Source organism: Oryctolagus cuniculus, chromosome 18 (genome assembly GCF_964237555.1).
Source record: "Oryctolagus cuniculus chromosome 18, mOryCun1.1, whole genome shotgun sequence".
Taxonomy (NCBI): Eukaryota; Metazoa; Chordata; class Mammalia; order Lagomorpha; family Leporidae; genus Oryctolagus; species Oryctolagus cuniculus.
This window is the reverse complement of record NC_091449.1, coordinates 56,556,801-56,578,795: the sequence shown is the minus strand read 5'-3', so window position 1 is coordinate 56,578,795 and position 21,995 is coordinate 56,556,801. Positions and strand designations below refer to the sequence as shown.

Here is a 21,995-nt window from a genome sequence, read left to right as displayed (position 1 = left end):
ACTTGAGGAGTCCCTCCAGGGCAGATGGGAGGAGGGGGTGGGGTTGTCCTGTGGTCTGGGGTTCCAAGGAAATAGACGTGGAGTGGACTGAACCCTAGGCAGGGACAGAGGCATTGGCGTCTTTTCCAGCTCTGCCCTCAGCTGCAAAGCCTGCGCCCGCCCGGGGCTGTCTGCAAGGGCGCTGGTCTGTTTCCCATCCCCCTCCCTCCGGCTGTCGTGGCGTCGGTATCTCCAAGTCCCAGGTGCAGGCTCAAGCTGTGGCCACTCCTGACACCTGGGGTGCCTGGGTTGCCCTCAGCCTGGGGTCCGGGGTGGGAAGGGGCTGGGGTGGCAAGCAGGCTAGGGGAGAGAGCCAGGGGTGTTAATTACAGTACAACTTTATTAATACTGGGATCTTCACAGTGCATTTGTTACTTGTAGCAGTGACTATTGAAATCAAGGGGAGGACAGAGTGAAGGGGGCTGGCAGGAGAGAATTTTTCCAAAAACTGACAGAAAAGAAACAAAATGGTGCAGGTGCATGGAGGGGCAGAGATGAGAAAGGGTGAGTAGGAACCAGGAGTTGTGGCCTGGGGTGGAAAAATAAATTAAAAAAAGGAACAAGTTAACAGCACCAGAAAAGTTACTTCAGTCCAAAGACGCTTTTGAAAAGAATATTTCTCTGTACAAAATGAGAAAGAAAATGAAAAGTAAAGAATTCCCCCAACCAAAGTCTGTGAAGTGGGATGGTTGGCTCGGATCCCAGGGGGTGGGCCTACAAGGTGGTCACTAAGTGGACAGCAGGGCAGCACGGGGCAGTCACAGGGAGGGCGGGGTGGGGGGAGGGTGGAGTATATACAGCCTGGGAGGACCCGGAGGGGAGCAGGGAGGTGGATGGGGGAGGGGAGAACTGTGCCATCCACCCCTTCTCTGGGAAGCCACAGCTTTCCTTCCCATCAGTCAGGGCCCCACCCTGTGGACCCCCCGCCCCCACCACGAGCTCTTTCTCACAGGGTTGTCTAGGCCCGGCCACACCCCTGGAAGCAGAGGCCAGGCCTGCCCACCACTGCCCCTCACATCCTGCATCCTCCTTGGGCAGCCCACCTGGCGGTCCCTGAGGCAACCCTGGGGGGAAAGGTGCACCAGAAACCCTGCCCTCTGAGCCCTGGCGTCAGCCTGTGCTTGCAAGCCCGAGTGCTCGGGGCAGTTCTAGGCCCTCATGACTTCCAAGCCCCCCCCCCCCCCCCAGCCTTTGGGAGCCCTGTGGGAGTTCTGTCCACGCAGGGGCATTGGCTCCCCCGCTGGAATTCCAGTTCATGGCACAAGAACTCCTAGGAGTTAGAGCCTGGGGCAGGGGGTCAGCTCCAACTACGCCACCCAGACCAAGGACAGCCTACTCTTGCGACCCCTGTCATCCTCAGATCCCTGCTGCTCCACCGACCTGTGGGTCCACCTGGAATCCCTCCACGCGCCCTAGGCTCACATGCTTTCTCCTGCTCACACTGGTGGCTCGGGCAAGAGCCCTGCTCCTCCCCGGCCCCACATCCCGGGACGGCATCTCCTCTGGCAACAGAGAGTCAAAGCCAATCTTCCCGGACTCACTGCTTGACCCTGAGCCTGCAGTCCACTCAGACCACGGCAGGCAGGCCCTGGGGGCCCTTCCGCTCCCCACCCTTGTTTTGGCTATGCTCAGGACACTGGAGAGCGCGCCAGCTCCTCTGGCTTCTGGGGCGCCCGTCCCACCCCTCTCCTGCTGTGGGCCCAGCAGGCCACCGTGCGCCTTGCGCTTCAGGCACTGGCAGACATATACCCTGTTCCATCACCTCGTCTCCACGTAGTCCTCATCCGGAGTCCGCTCCATTTTATTATATTCATAAAATAACCCCCCACCCTCTACACCAGGCTCCACCTCCAGAGGTGGCTGAAACTGCGACTCCAAAGTGCCACCAGTTAATGCCTTATAGACCCAGCTGAAAACTGGATACCTGCAAACAGCGGTGCCACTGGCCAGGTGACCCCAGGGCCTCGGGACTGCTGTCCCTGCTGCCCCACCTGGCCCTCACCCCAGCCTGTCCCACCTCGTGGGGAGAGGGGAGCTCCCTTAGGGGCCCCTAAGCCCCCTGGAAGGCCCTGTTGAGGGCCTCAACACTTCCCCTTCATGAGTGGCCCCGGCCACCAACTTCCAACCCACTCCCTAACCCTGACTGGGAACCTGACCCCTCACCCCTCTGCAGCCTCCTGTCTCCAGCTGGAGGGGCCTGGGACAGGCAGAGTGGCAAGAAGGGAGGTGAGTGAGGTGCTAGCAGGGGCGGGGAGGGAGCCAGCATTCAGGGGAGACTCTGGGAGCAGCTGGCTCCGGTGCGGACCCCAGGCCGGGGTAGGGCTGGGATGGTAAGGAAGGCTGGCTGGGCCCCTCTACTGTGCACTTGCTGGGGAGAGGCGGGGCCCTGCAGGGAGGACGTGGAGGGGCAGACGAGGCAGGGGCTATAAACCAGTTCACGGCCTGCAGGCTCGGACCAGGCAAGGTTTGTTGAAGTCGCTTCCTGCTGAAACGCGGAAATCCAAGCCGGGTGTCTCGTTCCACAAAGCGGCCTTGCCTCTTCCCTGGCTCTGTCCTCGCCCCTGGCTGGGTCTCCGCTCTGGGTGGCCACTGCTCACAGACCAGGCCGCCTGCTCGCACCGGGGCCAGAGAGGGTGGGGAGGTGGCGCCATCATAAGATGCGGGGAGCCGATCTGTCGTTGGTGACGGTCCTGCGGAGCCGGACCCCGCGCCGAATGGCCACCAGCATGTCTTCAGCTGGGGGGTCACTGGTGGCCGCTGGAGGCGGGGTGGGTGTCTCCTCTGCAGGGGTGGCCGACAGGGCTGTGGGGAAGGGGAACTGGCCCTCCCCCAGGGCATGGGCACCTGCCACCAGCTCCCCAAGCTTCTCCACCAGGCTGTGCCGGTTGGCGGCCAGCCGCTGCTCGTCGTCGTCCTCGGCCGCCAGCCCGGCTCCTGGCCCTGAGTAGCCGGCTGCCTCGGGGGAAGGGCTGCCCCAGGCTGTGTTGGGCAGGCTGAGCCTCTTCGGGGAGGCCTTGGCGAGGTCTGGTGCCAGGGGCGAGGCGGCCTCATCGGTGTAGAACACGCACTCCTCACTGCCCGCCCGCGTGGGTCCCACGTAGCTGGGGGAGTCGGGCACTGTGGGTGTCTTCACGGGCACGATGGGCGGCCGGATGGGGATGGGGCCAGCGCTGGACAGGGCGCGGCGCACAGTGGGCTTGGTGGAGGGCGTGCGGCGGATGGTGGCCACGCCGGGGGGTGCGCCCGAGGGCAGCCCCGTGGTGGGCAGCCCGGCCGTGGAGGCTGGGCGCTTGGTCTGGATCAGGCGGCGGTAGTTCTGGGCGATGTTGCTGTTGCGCGGGATAGTGGATGACTTGTCGAACTCGGGCGGGCCTTCGCTCTCCGCGTCCCCGTTCACAGAGTAGCAGTCGTAGTCAGAGCCTGGGGGTGGGGGGCAGGGGATGCGGTGAGCCCCCAACCGCCCGGAGGAAAGACAGGGCCCTCGTGGGCAGCAGGTACAGCTTTCCTGGCAGGCGAGGGGTGGGACTGCCGAGGCCCAGTGGCCCAGCGCGTGGGGATGGCAGTGCCCTGGCCTACCTTGGGAGGGGATGGTGTCCTCGGAGCACGAGGGCGTGGTGGTCTGCGTGCTGTAGCCGCTCGAGTACTGCAGTGAGTCCCGGCTGCTCTTCTGGTGCTCCAGGCTCAGGCCGCGGGTCAGCACCATGGCCAGGTCACTGGCCGCAGGGGACACCTCCTCACCGTGCTGGGAGCGGCAACATTGCAGGCTGAAGCCTCGCTCCCTGCTGCCCCCTCCACCAGGGACTCCAGGCAGCCCCACTGGGTGGTTAGAGCTGGCCCTGCAGCCCCCATGCTGGGCCATCTGCACTGACCAGGCGGCTGCAGAGATGCCACCTACCTTGGCTGCGATGGTGGCAGGGGACATCCGGGGGCCCGGGGTGCCTCCGCTGGCCGGGCTCGGCTCTGTGTCTCGGAGGAGCTCCACCCTGTCTTTCCTGCGCTGCAGCGTGGTGCCTGAGGGCGGCTCGTGGGGGCCAGCCTTGGTCCAGTCCTGGGGGTACGGCGGGGAGGTCAGGGGGATCCTGGTCCTGCTGCCATGGCCAAGGGGACCTCACTGTGGTTAAAGCTCTCAGGGTATGCAGGTTTGTGCGAGGCCCCTGGCTCACTACCATGGCTAGGATGGAACCTGGAGCGTGGCTGGGACCCCTCCGTCCCACCAGGCTTGGGGTGAAGATGGGATACCCTGGAGGCAGACTCTCAGGGACAGGCTCCGTGAGTGCCCCCCTGGCTGAGCCGGGCCCTCCCTGTGGGGGTGGCGTGGGGAGGACCGCTGGGGACGGTCCTGGGGCAGGGCTGGGGCACTGACCGAGGTGGGAGAGCTGCACTCGCTAACGGACTGGCAGGTTTCCGAGGCCTCAGAGGACGCAGAGCTGGAGGACTTCTGCCGTGCACAGGCGAGCAGCGGCCGGCAGGGAGGGGACGAGAGAGGAGAGGAGAGGAGAGGAGAGAACAGCTCTGGTCACAGCGCCTGCATGCAGCGGGCTGCTTCATTCAGCATCCCGTCCCTCGCTCCAGGGCTGCGGCCGGGGGAGCGTCGGCAGCAGAATACAGGGCCCATAGCACACAGTAGGCGCACTGCCGTGCCAGAGGCCCCATCCAAGAGCCATACATATTGAGGATTAGCCACAGGACTTGGTGCCGCTGGCCTGGAGGCAGTGGGCCAGAGACAGAAAGATGCTAAGGATGGCAGCTGGGTCAGTGGTGTCACTGTTTCCTCAAAGGGATGCTAGGGCCATCCTGTGCTTGTTCAGCCGCCTGCTCTTAGTCTCTGTGCATGGATGCCCTGTGGACACCTGTTACTGACAAGCCTGGAGATCAGGGAGGAGTCAGGGCTGCAGCCTCAGGTGGGGTGAAGTGAAATGAGAGGAAGCCCACGGCAGGTGATGCCCAGAGCCGGGAAAGAGCTGGCTGTGCAGAGGAGCAGAGCGTGGCGTGGCTTCGACAGGACGGGGCAGGAGCCCAGTGAAAGCTGGCTAGAGTGTGAGTGGGAAACTGCTGTCCCGAGTGGCAGCAGGCACCAGGTACCTGGGAGGCCCTCTCGCTCCAAACTGACAACGAAGGAAAGAGAAACAGTGGTAGAGGCAGGGCCACGAACTCCTGTGCCTGTGTGCTGGTGGAGTTCCCAGGGCAGGTGCTGTCTTCAGCACTGTGTCACCGAGGACAGTGTGGTGAAGCCACCATGGCTGCGAGGGGATCACGAGCAAATGGTCGCAACAACTTTGCCTCTGGTCCCCAGAGTTCCTGCAGGCTGTGACAGCCCAGGATCACCTCCAGTCAAAGCAAACAAGGCTCCAGGGGGGATTTGGAGGAGGGAGTGCATTCAGACTGCACAGAGAAGGCGTCCTGAAAACTCAATGGACAGTTCCACACCCACTCGTGGAAAACAAACAGAAAAGCCCAAACACGTAAACTACAAACAAGAGGAGCTTCTTCGACCTCACAAAGAGTATCTACAAAAACGCCAACGGTTTTCTCTCTGCAGCTGGGACAAAGACAAGGATGCCCGTGATCGCCACTTCTAGCGCTGGAAGTCTTCGCTACAGCAACACAGCAAGACAAAGAAATAACATTTACAAGGACTGGAAGGGGAGAAACAGGGTGACCACTGTTAGCAACAATGTGATACACCAGTGTGTAGAACATTCAAGAATTTATACATTGTTAGAATAGGTGGTTTTTAACAAAGTTACTGGATACAAGGCCAGAAAAAACAATCAGTTGAACAGCTACCAAACAGGAAAAAATAATCCTTACCAAGCCAACATAATAGCATCAGCAAGCATCAGATTCCTAGGGGGAAAAATCTACTGGTAGATATGCAAGCTCTTTACAAGAGGACTACAGACACATCATGGAGAAGGGGCTGAACTTAAATAAATGCAGACGACGCACACAGTCACAGCCACAATCCCAGGAGTGGTGTTTTGTCTTGTTTTTCTGGTGAGACTGACAAGCTGATCTTGACATGTGGAAGGCAATGCAAAGGGCGCAAACCAGACAGGCCGACACCAGAAAATGATAACCAACTGGCAACAGGAACTGCTGCAGAGGACAACAATGAAGACGGGGTGGCACTGGCACAGGACAGGCCAACCAGAGGAGCAGAGCACAGAGTTCGGGGTGGGGGCAGCCACACGCAGCGCCAGCTGAAGTCAAAGGCAACTTTGTAGAGCAGCAGGGAGAGGACACTATGCTCTCCGTGTAACTCCTCCACCCCCAGTTCCCGGGTCACACTCAGCCCCCAGGGCACTGGTATTAGTTCAAGAGGCTGGGATCTGGGACGAAGGAGGAGGACCCGGGCAGGGGAGGCCACGTGTGAGCAGAAAGCCGACCCCGCCAGGACACTGCCTCTGCGGCTCTCCACACTGTGGACCACCCGGCGTACAGTATCTTGTTAAAGCAGCGCAAACTGGCTGAGAGAGATTAGACTGTCTTTTCAATAAATGGTTGTGAGTCAGGGGTCAGTCACAGAGCCGCATGGGACAGAGGACCTCCACGCGCACACAGGCTGCATGTCTGAATCAAAAAGGTAAGACAGGAAGGCTTCTCAAGGACCTAGGAGTATGCGGAAGTATCTCCAGCACGACACAAAAGTACCATCAATTTGAACAATGGGTAAATTGCACCACATTACAATGAAGAACTTCTGGTCATTAAAATACTATTTAGAACACTAAAAGGTACAGGGTGAAAGAAGAAATTTAAATGTAGTCTTACAGAGTGCTGGCTTCAGACCCCTCACCCTGTCTGGACAGGCTGAACCCCATCCTTTCTATCCCTACTGCCCCCCCCCCCCGGAAGTCTTTTCTACTTTACAGCCACAGGGCGGGCGAAGGCGAGTGAGGTGACTAGGTCATGCAGGACCTCCGCCCTCCACTGCTCCATCCCAGGAAGCGAGGGGAGTTCTGGGTCCCACCCGGAGGGTTGTCTGCCCGTCTGAAAATCCTAGCGCTGGCCCCTCGTGGCCTGAGCCTTCCCAGCCCCAGGAATGTTGGGGTTAAGGGACAGCCTCACTGTTGGAAGGTGAAGGGAGTTGGGTGGGGGGGTCCTGTCTCTCCTGCGGTTTGTGATTCTCTAAACCCACCCACTCCCCACCACAGGAACAGGTGAGCATTCAGTTCTCAGGTGTCTCCCACCCAACAGTCACGGTCCAGAATGGGGCCTCTGACCCCCACATTCTCCGGGATTAGACACAGGTGTTTATTCCTCCGGAATCGCCCTTCACTGTCACTTATGAGTCTGCTCCTCGGGGAAGAAGCTGGCCAGCTCCCGAGCCTTCAAGTCCGAGCCTGTCTCGGATCCGGCCGATCATGCCCCTCCTCCTGCGCCTTGGCACCCGGCTACCAAACCTTCACCTTCCTCTTCCTCCTCTGTGTCCATCTCACCTTCTCTGTCTCCTCTTCCTCCTCTGTGTCCATCCCCCGCCCCCACTACCTACACTCTAAGAAGTCATCCCCTCCTTCCACCACCCGGTCCTCTACTGGGAGGCCCACCAGGTCTGTCAGGTGTGCTCTCCGCATAGCTGTAGCCTTGTTTACCCCAGTCTGAACAGGCGCGCTCCGGCCCTGTCTGGGTAAGTGCCCACCTTCCCTGGGAAACCTTGCTACCTCTCTCCCTGCTGCGCTCTCTCACGTCTCAGTTCTTGCGTGAAGACAGAAACCTCTCTCTGAGCCGTTGTCGGTCATGGATCCAGCAGAGCCAGCCGAGGAGGAGCAGAGACAGTGGCGAGTCCTGTCCGAGCAGCTTCGCCCTGCAGGGTGCTCGGCGCCTGGCCAGCTTCCGTGCTTCTTCGGCCTTGTCTCTGCCGCCATTCCGCGGAGACAGAGGCTTGGCCACCCTTTCTCTGCCCACCTATGTTAGAGGCCCCTGCTCCGCAGCGTCTGCCTTGCTGGGGTGAGGGCGGCAGGTGCGCAGCGCCCTGCTCCGCTCCCTAGGAGGCTGCAGTTGTGGGGCTGCCACTGTCGAGACTCTGCAGCCTTCTGTCATCCCTGTGTGACTCTAAAATGACTTACAGTCAAGTTCCCGGAGCTGTGTTTTGTCTTTGCACTAAAGCCTTCCCTGAGCTTTCTAGGGTTTCACAGCACTTTGGTGTAAAGTAACTTGATGTCTCCAGTGCTCAAAAACTGCTCTGAAGTAACTACTAGTTAAATACTGTTATGTCCCTTTAAAAGATGTTTTTCTCTAGTTTAGAGGTTTTAGAGGACTGTTTGAAAAGTTAGTTCCTAGCTTTTTTTTATTTTATTTTATTTTTATTTTTTGACAGGCAGAGTGGACAGTGAGAGAGAGAGAGAGACAGAGAGAAAGGTCTTCCTTTGCCGTTGGTTCATCCTCCAATGGCCGCTGCGGCCTGCGCACCACGCTGATCTGAAGCCAGGAGCCAGGTGCTTCTCCTGGTCTCCCATGGGGTGCAAGGCCCAAGCACCTGGGCCATCCTCCACTGCACTCCCGGGCCACAGCAGAGAGCTGGCCTGGAAGAGGGGCAACCGGGACAGAATCCGACACCCCGACCGGGACTAGAACCCGGTGTGCTGGCGCCGCAAGGCGGAGGATTAGCCTAGTGAGCCGCGGCGCCGGCCGTTCCTAGCTCTTAAAAGTCCAGAAGAAAAAACACCACCTTACTGTCCTGTGCAGCTGCAAAATCACAGGCTGATGTCCTGTGCTGATCCTTTTTCAAAAAGGTTTTGTGTTTTCTAACTGCCCTGGGTAACAAAACCTCATGCATCTTGGGGGAAGTTTCATGTGTGTTGTTCCTACTTTAAAACTCTGAGACTTAAAACTTCGCCTGTTTTTAAATGTGTGTGATCACCTTAGCTCTGATTGGATTTGGGCCACAGCTTGAGTTGGCAAGCTGAAGTGAAATGTATTACTAATTTTATTTTGACCTAATGGTTTGCAGCTCGGACAGTCTGACCTTGAGGCGTCCAGCTGGATCCCTGGAACTCTCAAAAGGTGAGGCTGTCACTGGGGGAGGAAAACCTCCTTAGTTAACTTAAACTGTGTAAAATACCGATGTCAGGTTGTAAAATGATGTCCCACTTAAGCTGTGCTGATGGGCCATGGCTACAGAGCAGACCCATCTCCCACGCTCTGTCCCACGCGTAGGCTTGTCCTGCAGCTCACGTTGACTGTGTGACGGCGAGGGGTACCGCAAACGCTCTCTCCCTCAACTCTAGCTTTTGACAGCGGCTGGGTCGGCACTGGGTCCGTGAGCTGGCCGAGAGCTCCTCAACCACATCGCCATCCTTGCTGGCAACCTGCTCTCTCTGCAGGCAGCCAAAGTGAGATTAAAAATATATATATACTGCTACTATGAGTCAACAAGAGATAGCCCAGTGTGAAAACAAGCGAGGATCTCAGCATGCGCTTCAGGAAACGGGATACGCAAATGGCCTTTAACAGTGTGAGCTGGTGTTCAAAAGACGTCCAACGGCACTGCCATCATATCGCGAAGAGCAGTGTCGGCTGGGACAGCTGCTCGCAAAGGAACGGGACGGGCCGGTGCTGCGGCTCACTAGGCTAATCCTCCGCCTAGTGGCGCCAGCACACCGGGTTCTAGTCCCGGTCGGGGCGCCGGATTCTGTCCCGGTTGCCCCTCTTCCAGGCCAGCCCTCTGCTGTGGCCAGGGAGTGCAGTGGAGGATGGCCCAGGTGCTTGGGCCCTGCACCCCATGGGAGACCAGGAGAAGCACCTGGCTCCTGCCATCGGATCAGCGCGGTACGCCGGCTGCGGTGGCCATTGGAGGGTGAACCAACGGCAAAGGAAGACCTTTCTCTCTGTCTCTCTCTCACTGTCCACTCTGCCTGTCAAAAACAAAACAAAACAAAACAAAAACAAAAAAAACAAAGGAACGGGACGTGGGTGCGTCCTGTGGCTCAGTGACTCGGCTTTGCAGCCAAAGATCTGCAGTGCCCCGGCAGACACAGACCAGCCCTCTGACGGCATTGCACAGAGGGATGCTACACGGCGGTGAGAACAGCACACACCTCCAGGCAAGCACGGGGGAACGGAGAAGCCAGAGGGGAAGGGCGCACGCTGCGTGATTCCACGGCGTACGTGACAGGAGGCGCTTCACAAGGTCATGGGGAGACGGAGCTAAAAGGTGCTTATTGTGGTGGAAAAACATTTGAAATCCTGCAAAGTGTTTTCAAATATACATTTTCCATGAACTTTCTGAAGACCCTCCATATATATATGTATATATATGTGTGTATATATACGTATACACACACACACACATACGTGTTTATGTATATGTAGGATGGAGAAGGCAAAAACGACTCGAGTCCAGAGAGTGGTTACCTTTGTAGGGCACAGGGCTCGGGTATCTGGCTTGTGCACTTTTATTGGGCTGCACACTTAAGATGTATTTAGTTCTGTGCATGCACAAAACACGTCAATTAAGAAAATTCTTTAGAGACTCCATGGTGATGGACAGGACTCACAGAATAAAAGCAGTATTTGAGTCCATATTGGTACAAGTAAATGAGTGTGTAAGTTAAGTGTGGAGAAGGGATAGCATTTTACGAAATTTTTATTAACACAGGAAGAAGAAAGTCACTATGGTAACGGGCAAGCCTCACCGGCGGATGATGGGACTGGGGAGCGACAGGGTAGGTGCCTCGTCTCAAAGCGGCCCTTCCCCAGGGTACCGTGGGCCTGGGCAGGCGAGGACTCTGCAGGGGCGAAGCCTGGCAGACGTCGCCTTAATCAAGGATCAGGTGAGGCAGCGGTGGCACCACGCGGCACACCACCACTTCTGGGGTCCTCTTGCCAAAGATGAACGCCCTCTCATTCTGCTTATTTAGTTGATTCTAAAAGCAGAGCAGGGGCGGGGCGTACTCTCCAAATGCCCACTAGAGCCAGGGTTGGGCCAGGCTGAAGCTGGCAGCTGGGAACTTACTGTGGGTCCCCCACATGCACACACTTGTGCCGGCACTGGGCACTGCTGCCTCCCAGGAATGGTGATGGGGGTGTGGCTGCCTCCAGCAGGGTCGCAGCTGCTCGCCAACCACCTGTCTTCCTCGCAGGTGGTCTCTGCTGTGGGGCCTCCAGTTCAGCGTCTGACCTCCTCAGTCTGTAGCTCACCTCCAGCTCACCTCCGTCTTCCTGTGTCTCCACTCTGCGTTCTGGTTAGTTTCTTGAGATCCCTTTTCCAGCCTGCTGTTTCTCTTTTTTGCTTTTGAACTTCCTGCAGAGGACTGTTTCACTTGCCTGACCCCTCGTTCTACGCCAGGTATGACAGATCCAAACTGAGACATTCTGCAAAATACCTGACCAATATTTAAAAGGCTCAGTCACAAAAGACACTTAAGAGGGCTGGGCCTGGGCCAGTGACACAGACAGGATGCAGGCAACACCTGAGAAAGGCCACAGGTGCTTACATAGCTGTCGGCACTGGGGAGACTGCGGGAAGGGGCGGGGGAGCTGTGTCCTCTTTCCCAACTCTCTACACGGCTGAAACGATTTCAAAGCAGACACAGTCCTCTGCGGGTAGTTCAAAAGCAAGAGAGCAAGCAGGCTGGAAAAGGGATCTCAAGAAACTAACCAGAACGTAGAGTGGAGACACAGGAAGACGGAGGTGAGCTACGGATGGAGGCGGTCGGACGCTGAATTGGAATCCCGGCAGCAGAGACCCCGAGCCGTGAGGGTGGAATCGGGAGAGAACGGCTTGGAAGTCCGAGAGCAAATCGGGTTAAGGAGAAACAAACCCATGTTGTGGACTCCTTACAGCAAAACACAGAACAGCCTGAAACAGGCCAAAGATGCCACCTCACTCAGAGAGCCAGGTGGCGACACTGTCACCCCGGGCTCGTGGCCATGGCTAAACCACCAGCAGATGAACCCCAAAATGAAGCAGGTTTCCAGATAAACAGGGACTCGGCGCTGGCTAACCACGCTCTCTGCCTCAGGCAGGAGGAGGGTCTCGAGACGCAGGGACACCCGAGTAACGTGGGGCCTGGCACCCTGCGGGGGACAGCAGAGCCCAGGCATGGTCCCCGTGGCTCAGTACACGCGTGGTGCCTGCACAGAACCCAAGAACGTCGCCCCGTTTACTTCAAGGCATCTCTAGATCGCTTACAGTGGCCAACACAATTGCCTCTGTGGGAATGACGAGAGAATCTGTGTTCAGTGCAGGTGCAGTATTCTCCCCTCAGCTCCTGAGCTGTGGATGTGGAACCCAGGGGCACGCAGGGCCGACGGCATCGACAAGGACTGAACGGAGCAGACAACTGTCGTTCATGGGCACTACAAGTAGGAGAGCAGGACACCTCACAGGGACGGCGGTCTCCGACTCACTCAGGAGGTGGGTGGGTGCTGCGCCCCAGGAGAGCAGATACGGGAAAAGGCAAGGCGAGGGAAGACGTGCAGGAGGCACAAGCGCACCAGGGCAAGAAAACAAAGTAGGAGCGTCCACGCAGTTCAGGTCACATTAAACATCAACGGACTGAAAGTGCCGACTAAAACCCAGAGCCCAGGGCCGCGGGGATGCCTGCACCCCACATCAGAGCTTCAGGCCAGTCCTGGCTGCTGCTCTGGGAAGGCAGCGAATGATGGCCCAAGTGCTTGGGCCCCTGCCCCTGTGTGGGAGACCTGGACGGAGTTCTGGGCTCCTGGCTTTGGTCTCCCCAGTGTTGGCTTTTGTGGGTATTTGGGGAATAAACCTGCAGATGGAAGATCTATCTTGTTCTGCCTTTCAAATAGATTTAAAAAAGAGAGATTGTTGTCTGACTGAATTAAAAGCAGGAAATTTAGGCATATGCTGTTTACAAGATTCATCTAAAATACACGGATAAAGTGGGTCTAAAAGCTGAGATGCAAACTGGAACGCAGTCGAGGAACGGAATCAAGTCGCAGCCGCTGCGGCGGCCCCGGCAGTGGCCAGCCCGACGCCCACTCACCTGGCTGGTGATGTCTGAAGGCATGGGTGAGGGGGGCTTGGAGTAGGTGGCATCCTGGGAGACGAAGCCAGAGTCGTGGGAAGAGACGCTGGAGAGGCGGGCGGTGGCGGTGGCGGTGGCTGGCTGGGCCAGGCTGCGGTAGCGACAGGTGGAACTGGGTGAGTATGTTTGGGCACCCCCAGGCCACGGGGCTCCGCCACCCTTGGCACTGCTACCGCTGCTGGGGGCACTGAGGGAGCGAAGGAGGGCACAGCGGCCGGACAGGGAGACAAGGGGTGTGTGTGGCGGGGAGGGTGACAGACGAGGGTTGGGGAGACGGGTGAGGGGCAAAGGAAGGAAAAGACAATGTCAGATGACAAGGTCCTGAGATCCAGGTGCTACAGAGGAGCTGGGTTCTGGGATGGCAGGGCAGGGCCAGAGCAGGGGACCCCCCCCCCCCGCCCCGGCCTCAGTGCTGTGTCCAGGGTGTGCCTTAGGCTAGCAGTGGCCTCAGGGAGAGGCAGAGTGTGTGATCACCCTAGACAGCCCTCCTGGTTTTGGTGTTTGCCATCTAACTGCTCTTTGACATCCAGCACCTGGTGACGGGCTCCCTGCCTCGCGTGGAGGGCACCTTCCAGGAGGGTCTGCAACCACTGTCACCCTCGTCGCTCCACTGCCCTGACCCTGACCCGGCTCCATCCGCGTGGCGCACACCTTCTGCACAGCTCTCTCCCCCAAGGGCAGTGTTTCTGGCCACAAAGGTTGCCTTCCTCCCAAACCCAAACAGGACCCTGCAGTCCCTCCGCTCCCACACTGGCTCCCGGTCTGCTGGTCAACCGTGCCCCGCAGAGGGATGGTGCTGGGGACAGGGGTGCCTGGCCTGGGGCAGCCTTCCCCAGAAACCTGAACAGTACACGGCCCCTCCACTGTGTTCTCGGTGCCAGCCCAAGGGAGGGCCCCTGCTCCTAGGCTTGCCTGGTGGCTGAGCGAGACCCCTGGGGGCCGCATGGAACAGCTCCCTGGGCATTGGCTTTGAGGAATCAGCCAGGCCAGAGTGCTGTTGACCTCGCGGTCTCAGGGTTACGTCCCCTGAAGCCTCTGCACCTCTCCCTGATCTGATTCTTACTACCCCTCGGGGTGCTGGGCACAGTGGAGTCCAGTGGCTACAGGCTGGGACTCTGCCTCAGTTCCCGCTTCTGCGACATGCAGACAACACCACACCTGAGAGGGTGGTGGTAGGAGTCAAGGAAGCAATGCACAGTAAGCGAAGCCGCCGCCAAGCCCTCCCCGCCCGCCAGGGCCCGCACCTGCAGCAGTCTCGGGCGGTGAGGCGGCTTCTCCTCCACGCTGGCTGAGCCCCTGCTGTAGAGGTGACGTGACGTCTGGGGCCCCGCAGCCGTTCTTGAAGCAGCTTTGTGCAGAGCGTCCCTGCCCGCCCCCCGGACCCCACCCCCACTCACCTGCACATGCTGGACTTCCGGGAGCTGGAGCTGCTGGGTGACGAGGGCGGGGTCTGGTAGGACCAGCTGTAGTCTGAGCCCTTCAGGTCCTTGATCACCTGGGCAGGGACGGGGATGGGGGTCATGGAGGCAGCCCCCCCCGCCCCCCCCGGAAGCAGGATCCTTTTCTGGACACTCCGCTTTCTTCCCAGAAAACCCCTCCCTAAGCCTTAATGTAAGTTCCTCAGCTGGGGGCAGGAGGCAGGGGGAAGCTGGAGGGGATTCGGCCCTCTCCGAGCCCCTCTGGCTCACACGCATGGGGGGTCTGGCTTCTGAGCCTGGCCCAGGTCAGGCAGGAAACACGGAGAACAGGTGCTCCCGAGGAGGCAGGGGCGGCAGGGCAGGGCCAGGCCGCAGTACCTGTGCCACCCTGGGGCTCTGCTGGCTCCTGGACCTGGCCAACTTTCCCCTGTGACTCGGGGTGTCTTAGGGCACCTGTGGGAGGACTTGATGGGATGACCCGTGGAAAAGGCGGGGCACACGGTAGGCGCCTAAGGAGTGCATTCCACGTGGGAGCAGGCTGGGCAGGTATGTGGAAGTAGGGGGCGAGGGGGCGTTCTGGGCATGGATGGTGCCAGGCCGAGTTTGGCAGGGGTCTGGCTGCAGTGGAGCTGGGGCCTGTGCCCCCCACCTCCCGGCTGTGCCCTCCACTGTTCCCAACCAAGGGCAGGCACCTCTCCTCCCGGCCCGAGCCCCAGGGCTGGCCGTACCTGCTCGCTGGCGGGAGGCAGCTTGTGGGGCTCAGCGGTCAGCACCACCAGGTCGTCGATGATGCCCTGCAGGTGGGTGATCTCTCCCAGCATGGTCAGCTCGCCGTTCTGAGGAAGCAGTGTCCCACTTGCCGGCTCTGCCCTCCCGGCCTCCCCCCCGCCCCATGACCAGTGCTGCTCAGAGCTGGTGGACGCTGGGCCCATGTAGCCTGGGGGCTGCGTGCCATCTGTCTAGACCAAGCCATCGCACAGTGGGCTCTGGGAGCTGCCTTTGAGCCCCTGCAGGGGCCCAGCCACGGGTCCCCGAGGAGTGGCCTTTCTTGCCAGACCAGAGGCTGAGGCCGGGTCCGCCCTGCGGGGCCTGCTCACCACGACGGGCTGCAGGAAGGCGATGAAGCTGCAGAAGCGGCCTCGCTCCTCAATCAGGGCCCGGCGCACGGCCTGCTTCTCCGTCTCCTCCAGCAGCAAGTACATGTCGTTGACGTCCTGCAGGGCACTGTCCAGCTGGGGCTGCAAGTCTCCTTTCCCTGGAGGGGGGAGGCGAGGCTGCGCTGGGGACGCGGGCCCAGCTCACTGTGCCGTGGCTCAGGCCCCCGCAGTGGTGTCGCTGGCGTGGGGGCCGGGGGACTGGGGAGGGTCAGCAGGACTCTGGGGCTTACGGAGGGGCTGGTCCCACCAGAGCAGGCAGAGAGGACAGACGGACACAAACACAGACACACACACAGGACAAACACAAGAGCCGCAAAGCCACATGGGACTCAGGGTGGACAGACGAGCACGTGAAACCCAGTTGGGGGCCTGCACTGCCCAGGACGCATCACTGCCTGCGGGACAGGGAGCCGGGGTGGAAGCAGGACAGTGGAGAGCCGGGGCTCAGCTGTCGGCCAGGCCAGCAGCGGTGCGGGGGGCGGGAGAGCTAGGAGCTGGGTCTTGGGAGCAACGCACAGACAGCAACAGCACTGAGAGGCAGCGAGAGAGACAGAGAGAGGATGATGGAGAGGAGACAGGGGAAGCAGGCAGGCCACACGGGATGGTGGGGGCCAGGCTGGCGGGGCAGCCGGGCTCTGTGCCCTCCCACCCTACCCCAGCCGGCCGACTCCTCCCGGCCTGGCGGACTGACCCAGCAGTGGCCCCCAGACTCATCTCTGGCCAGGGGCCCTGGGCGCCCCAGCCCCAGGCCCCTCCCTTGGTGGACCAACCGCTTTCCTCGCTCCTCCTTGGCCGGGAGAGGCTCCTTCCAACGGCCCTGAGCTGGGGGAGACAGACAAATGCAACAAGGACGGGAGGAGCGGCTGGAGGGGTGGACACTGGACTTACCAAGTAGCTCTACAGGAAGATGAGGGAGGAGGAGAGGAGAGACAGAGAAGAAAGAATGTGTGAAGGACAGCCGATGGACAGAGCCGCTCCTGGCCTGGGGCCGCCTCGGCCTCCCCACAGGGAGGTCCTGGGCCCACCTGGGGGGCAGGGCGGCTCCCTGGGTCCCACCCAACAGGCTGGAGGGTCCTGCGTGGAGGCTGAGAGGGCCCCGCTGGCCAGGGTGCTGCCTGGGGGCGCCCCGCAGGGGCCTGGGGCCGCTACCTTTGCGCGCTTTCTTCTGCAGCTTCAGCGTGTCCGAGGACTTCTTCTTGATCTCGTGCCGGGCTCGCTTGTACTCTGCGGGAGCGAGAGGGGGCGCTAGAACCGGGCCCTGCGGGTGCAGGGGCCCCCACCCCACAGCCCGCCCCCACCTTTTGCGTGGTCCTTGTCCAGCTGGTTGGCCGACTTCTTCCAGTCCTCGATGCGCTCCTGCAGCGGGTTGATGAGGCTCTCGAGCAGCGCGCTGCGGGCAGGCGCAGTGCGGGTCAGGGCCGCGGCTCCCGGCGGACGGCTGCCGCCCACCCTCCGCCGCCCGGCCGGCCTACTCACTTGGTGAACTGCCGCAGCTTGGTCTCGATGCTGCGGTGGCGCATGCACATGCGTGTGAGCGCCGAGCCGATGTCCCGCGTGGCCCCTGGCGAGGCAAGCGCGCGGCGTGGGAAGGGGCCTGTCGGGGCCTCTGCGGTCCCGGCCCTGGGCCACGAGGGGGCGCCCGGGCCCGCGAAAGCGGCGTCGGCGGCCAGCACCGCCGGCCCGGTGGGGACAAGGACCAGGGTAAGGCTCCTCCATGTTTACGCAGCCCCATCTCTCTCACGCCTCCTCCCGGGCCCGGCCACCCCTGCCACCCTGGCCGCCTGCGGCTGCGGGGGCTCTGCTGGCCAGGCCTGGAGCCGCCCTCTCGCCCAGTGGGGAGAGGCCAGGGCTGCCAGCGGCAGACCGGAGAGGGCCGTGCACCGTGGTCTTGTGTCTGGCTCTCAGCGAAGACGGTGCCGGAGCTCAGGGCCCTGCTCCTGGGCCCCGTGGGAATGGCGGGAAGGAGCCATGATCGATCGGACTCACAACACAGAGGGGTGAGCCGCCATGGTCGCCAGGTCCAGCGAGCTGACCCCGGCCAGAAGGGAACGTGGGGTGTGACATCCTGGTCGCCACTCACCCACTCCTCCGTGCACGCCTCTTGTGATGAGGGGCTCACTCCACTGGAGCAGACCCAGGGACGCCAAGGACCCACCTCGGGCCTGGCGTCCTCTCCCTGGCCCACACCCACAGGCCCTTCCAGGTGCCAGGCCCGCCCCGGGCCGCACCCCTCCCCACCTCGGGTGTTGGTGGCCATGTCAGCCACTTTCTGGAAGGCGTCCAAGAAGGCCACGGCCGCCAGCACGGTGGTCCTGGGAGATGGGCGATGGGGTGCAGGGTCAGAGAGGGGCCGTGCTCTCCTCTGCCCGCCCCGCCCCTCCCCCGCGGGGTCGCCCGGCAGCCTCACCTCAGCTGGGAGTGCAGCTTTGTGGCCTTGGAGTTGAAGTCCTCCCAGATGGGGTAGGAGCTCTGCCAGAGGACGGAAGAGGACGTGAGACCCTCGGGGAGGTGCCCGCAGCTTGGGGAGGGGGCGGGGCTCTCCCTGCCTCTGTGTAGACTCTGCACAGTCTCCTGTCCCCTCCCCCCGGGGTGGGGGAGAAGGCTCCTGGGCCCTTGGAGTTCAGAGGGGCTGGGCCACCAGGCATCCCCTCCCGCCTGTGTGCGCCACCTTCACAGAGAAGATGGAAAGGCAAACAGCAGGTCCCCACTCCTCCAGGCTCCCAGGGCCCAGCAGGGGGTCTGCGGCGAGCCCCACGAGGGGCATCCTGTGTGTGGGGGGGAGCCCTCTGACCTGCCCACTTGCCTTAGGGGCAGAAGGAGGCAGGGCTCAAGGCGATGCCAGGTGTCCAGCGGGGCCTCCCCTGGGCCCCGGAAGCTGCTCCTGGCAGGCCAGCAGCAGTGGCTCCCAGGCCCAGGGAGGCCGTGGCTGCCGAGGGCCTGGCCAGGGACAAGCAGGCCCCGGGCTGAATGGGGCCTTGTGCGGCCAACAGAGCCACCGTTCTCCGCCCAAGCCCTCCCCTCGAGGGGAAACAGTGTGGCCTTTATCCCATCCTGGCCCGGGGCTCCTCACTGGGAGGGGGCTCCCAGTAGGGAGGTCGGGCTCCAGGCGACCGAGCTGTCCAGTCTGACGGAGGGGCTTTGCTGTCCTGCACGCTCTCCCTGCGCCCAGGGTCTGGCAGGCCCCAGCCCTGTGGAGCAAGCAGGACGGGTGCTGGGGCCAGGGCTTTCCTCCCGGTGAGGGGAAGGTGGCGACCCCAGCTGAGGGCCTGCAGGGATGACGAGAAATACGGCGGCTCCAGGCCATCTCCGAAACTGCCCCCTCCCCGCTGGCCTCTGCCAGTGTCCAGGGAAAGCAAATATTTGAGAGTGCTTGGAGGCTGCAGCAAGAGGGGAAGCTGTGGGTGGGCTGGCCCCCTGGGGCCTGGCTCAGGGTGGAGGGGCCTGGGAGGCAGCCCCAGGCCTTGCACCACCTCCCCCAGCCCCAGCCCCTGTGAGGGCTCTGCTGGCGGGGAGTGGGAGACAACGGCAGAGGCCAGGCCCAGGCGCCCTCCAGCACAAGGACGGGCGCACCTCGGCCTCTCCCTCTCCCTGGCAATGCCTCAGGGACCCCAGAGACGGAAAGGGTCCCAGTGAGGCAGCATGTGACAGCAGGGGTCACAGTGGCTACTGCCCCCATTTCACAGATGAGCAAACTGAATGGGGAGCTCATCAGAGAGGTCAGGTGAGCAGCCCTAGGCCACTGGCCTGATCCCAGGCCTGGCCCTGGGTGCAGGTGGACAAGCACCAAATGTCCAGGAAGGCCCTGCGGGGCTGGAAGGAGCAGCCCTGAGCCCCAAGGCCCGAGGCCGCTCTGGAAGGGGAGGGGAAGTGCTTGTCCCTGCAGGGGCCCCTGTGCTGGGGATGGGATTTGTGTCCCCGGGAGACATGGGGTGTGGGACAGCAACGCAGGCTCCGATCCCAGAGAGGGCTCTCGGGGTGGCCCTGGCTTCAGTGCCCAGCCCACAATGCAGGGGCACTGCGCGATGGCCAAAAGGGGGCATGGTCCAGCTGCACCTCTCTGTTGGGGCACCTCCCACCCAGCCGGCCCCCCAACCCCGTGTCCAGGTGACACCCCCACTTTTGGGGGAAGGCAATGATTATCACCCACTCTCCCTACCAGGCTGAGGCCCCTGTGGTTGAAGCCCCTCTGGGCAGCCCCTCCCCACCTCTGAGCCCACACCCTCCCCTCCTTCCCTTGGCCGTCTCTCTGCCCAGAGCGCCAGGGAGGGGGGCTGGGGAACAGGTTCAGGACGCAAGACCAGTTCCCTGTCCCCAGTCACTTGGCTAGCGGCCACCTCCCCCTACGGAAGCCCTGCTGTTGGGGAAACGGCCAGGAGCTGCCCCTGAGATGCACACAGCCAGCTCCTTCCCCGTCCCCGGTTAGGGTCCCTGCACGCACGCCTACGTCACAGGCAGGGCCATCTCGGCGCTCAACGTCACCCCAGGTGAAGCCTCTCCCACTGTGCCTGCTGCGGTCCAGCCAGAAGCCCTGGCTAGGATCTGGGCCCGTTTGCTTCTGTCTCGTCCCCAGGTTCCTTGCAAATTGGCTGGAGAGCGAGGGATCGGGCCTGCATCTCCGCTCAGGGCAAAAGCTGCTGCCTCCACGCCTCCCGTGTGGCTACCCAGAGCAGGAGGGGGCGGAGGTCCCTCCCCCGGCGGAGGGGGGGTGCTCTGTGCTGCCCAGTGCCAGAGAGGGACCCCAGGGCCGGGGCTCTGCTGTCCACAGGGCCTGCAGAGGTGTGTGCAGGAGGAGGTGCCAGGGAGTGTTCACTCGCGATGGGGCAGGAGCACCCCCATGCTCTTCACCCAGTCCCCGGCGACAGCAGCAGGCCCCAGGCCTCCTTGGGGTGGAGAGGGCAGGGATTTGGCGGCTGCCTGGGGGGTGCTGCTCCCTCCCTCTTCCACAGGGCCTGCCCCAGCAAGGGGGGGGGCTGGTGGGACTGTGCTGTGTACTTGTCAGTGTGCTGGGTGCTGGGCTGTGCGGCCGCCAACTCTTGCCCCGCTCCTCCCCAGCCTGCAGCCCTGCTCATTCGTGGCAGATGGAGCTGCAGGGTCCTGGCCCGGTCCGTTCTGGGAGCTGGACCCTCTGCCGGTTTAGCCCTGGGCAGCCCTGCCCAGCCCTGACCCCTCTGAGGGAGACCCCCCTCCCTCACAGCTGAACAATGAGGGCTGAGGTCAGGGGCAGGGCGCAACACTCTCCTTAATGACCTTGAGCCACTCCCGGGCCTCAGTTTCCCAACCTGGTAGGGTGAGCCTGACCTTGGGTAACAGCGGGGGAGGGGGCTGAGGGAGGAGTGTCAGGGAGGGGGAGGGCTGGAGCCGAGAGCCCAGGCCCGCAGTGGGGTAGGAAAAGCGCTCCCCTGGGGTGGCTCCCCAACCTTCTCCCCGCCTCCCCCCAGGGCCTGTCCTCGGCGCCCGGCGCCCACGGGCATTCAGCCTGGAGGCCTTGGAACCCTGGGGCTTCCAGGGGCTTGCGTGGGGGGCGCCGGGAGCAGAGGCCGAGGCCGGGAAGGAGTTAACGGTTCTCCGCTTTATTAGTTTTTTCCCTGCTTTGGCGGTGACAGCATTGTCTGGGCTTCGGGGCCGTCGGAGGCTGGGAGGGGGGGCACGGTGGTGGAAGGGGGCGGAGGCCCGGGAGACCCCAGACCCCTTAAAGGGCAGCGGAGTCGGCCCTGGAACCAAACCCCATTCACGCGTGGTTCCGAGGTCTGCGGCGCAGAAACCCGGCGTACTCGCAGGCTCGGGTCGGGACCCCCATGGGGCGACCCCAGAGCCGCACGGACACCCCGACACCCAAGCACTCACACTCCGAGCCGGGCGCGCGAGGGCAGGGCCCCGCAGGCGCAGGCAGAACACGCGAGGGCAAGGACACACGGACGCCGCGGCGCGCCCCGCTCACCTTCATGTCGTTGACGATGGCCTGGAAGAGCCCGCCCAGGGCGCCGCACTCCTTCTCCGCCGTCTCCATGGCCGGGCCGGGCCGCGCCGCGGCGGCGGGGCGCTCGGGAGCTGGGGGCCGCGCGCGGGCGCTCGCTCCGGGCCGGGCCTCCCGCCTCCCGGCCGCTCTCAGCGCTCCGGAGCGTGGGGCCGCCGGCGGGCGGCGCGGGCCATGTCGCGCGGGGCTGGCGGCGGCGCGGGGGGCGCGGCGCGGGCGGGCAGCCGCGGCGCAGCCTGGGCGCGGGACTGAGCGGCGGCCGTAACCCGAGCCGCCGAGGCGCGGGCGTCACGTGGGGGCGGCGCAGGAGGGCCGCGGGGAGGGGCGCGCCGCGCGGGGAGGGGCTGTGGGAAAGGCCGAGCGGGCGCGGGCCCGTCCGCGCCCCGGAGCCGGGCTTTGAAATCCGAGC

General features: G+C 62.3%; 1 protein-coding gene across 3 annotated transcripts; it reads right to left on the bottom strand.

Annotated features, from left to right (window-relative positions):
- Positions 1 to 321: 321 nt before the first annotated feature.
- Positions 322 to 21,809, bottom strand: MTSS2 (MTSS I-BAR domain containing 2). Of its 3 annotated transcripts, none has more exons than XM_051847271.2 (14): positions 21,551 to 21,804; positions 18,020 to 18,081; positions 17,851 to 17,924; positions 17,089 to 17,173; positions 16,911 to 17,002; positions 16,762 to 16,836; positions 15,553 to 15,710; positions 15,184 to 15,291; positions 14,435 to 14,532; positions 12,996 to 13,128; positions 4,403 to 4,477; positions 3,935 to 4,087; positions 3,616 to 3,781; positions 322 to 3,459 (listed from the first exon to the last, which is right to left on the bottom strand). In XM_051847271.2, exons 1-14 carry the CDS (start codon positions 21,617 to 21,619, stop codon positions 2,690 to 2,692), a joined length of 2,118 nt encoding a protein of 705 aa, XP_051703231.1. In that variant the 5' UTR covers positions 21,620 to 21,804; the 3' UTR covers positions 322 to 2,689. The 3 variants fall into 3 exon arrangements, with proteins under 3 accessions (XP_051703231.1, XP_051703229.1, XP_051703230.1); XM_051847269.2 differs by having other exon boundaries at positions 12,996 to 13,224; positions 21,551 to 21,798; XM_051847270.2 differs by lacking the exon at positions 4,403 to 4,477 and having other exon boundaries at positions 12,996 to 13,224; positions 21,551 to 21,809.
- Between the last annotated feature and the right edge of the window lie 186 nt (positions 21,810 to 21,995).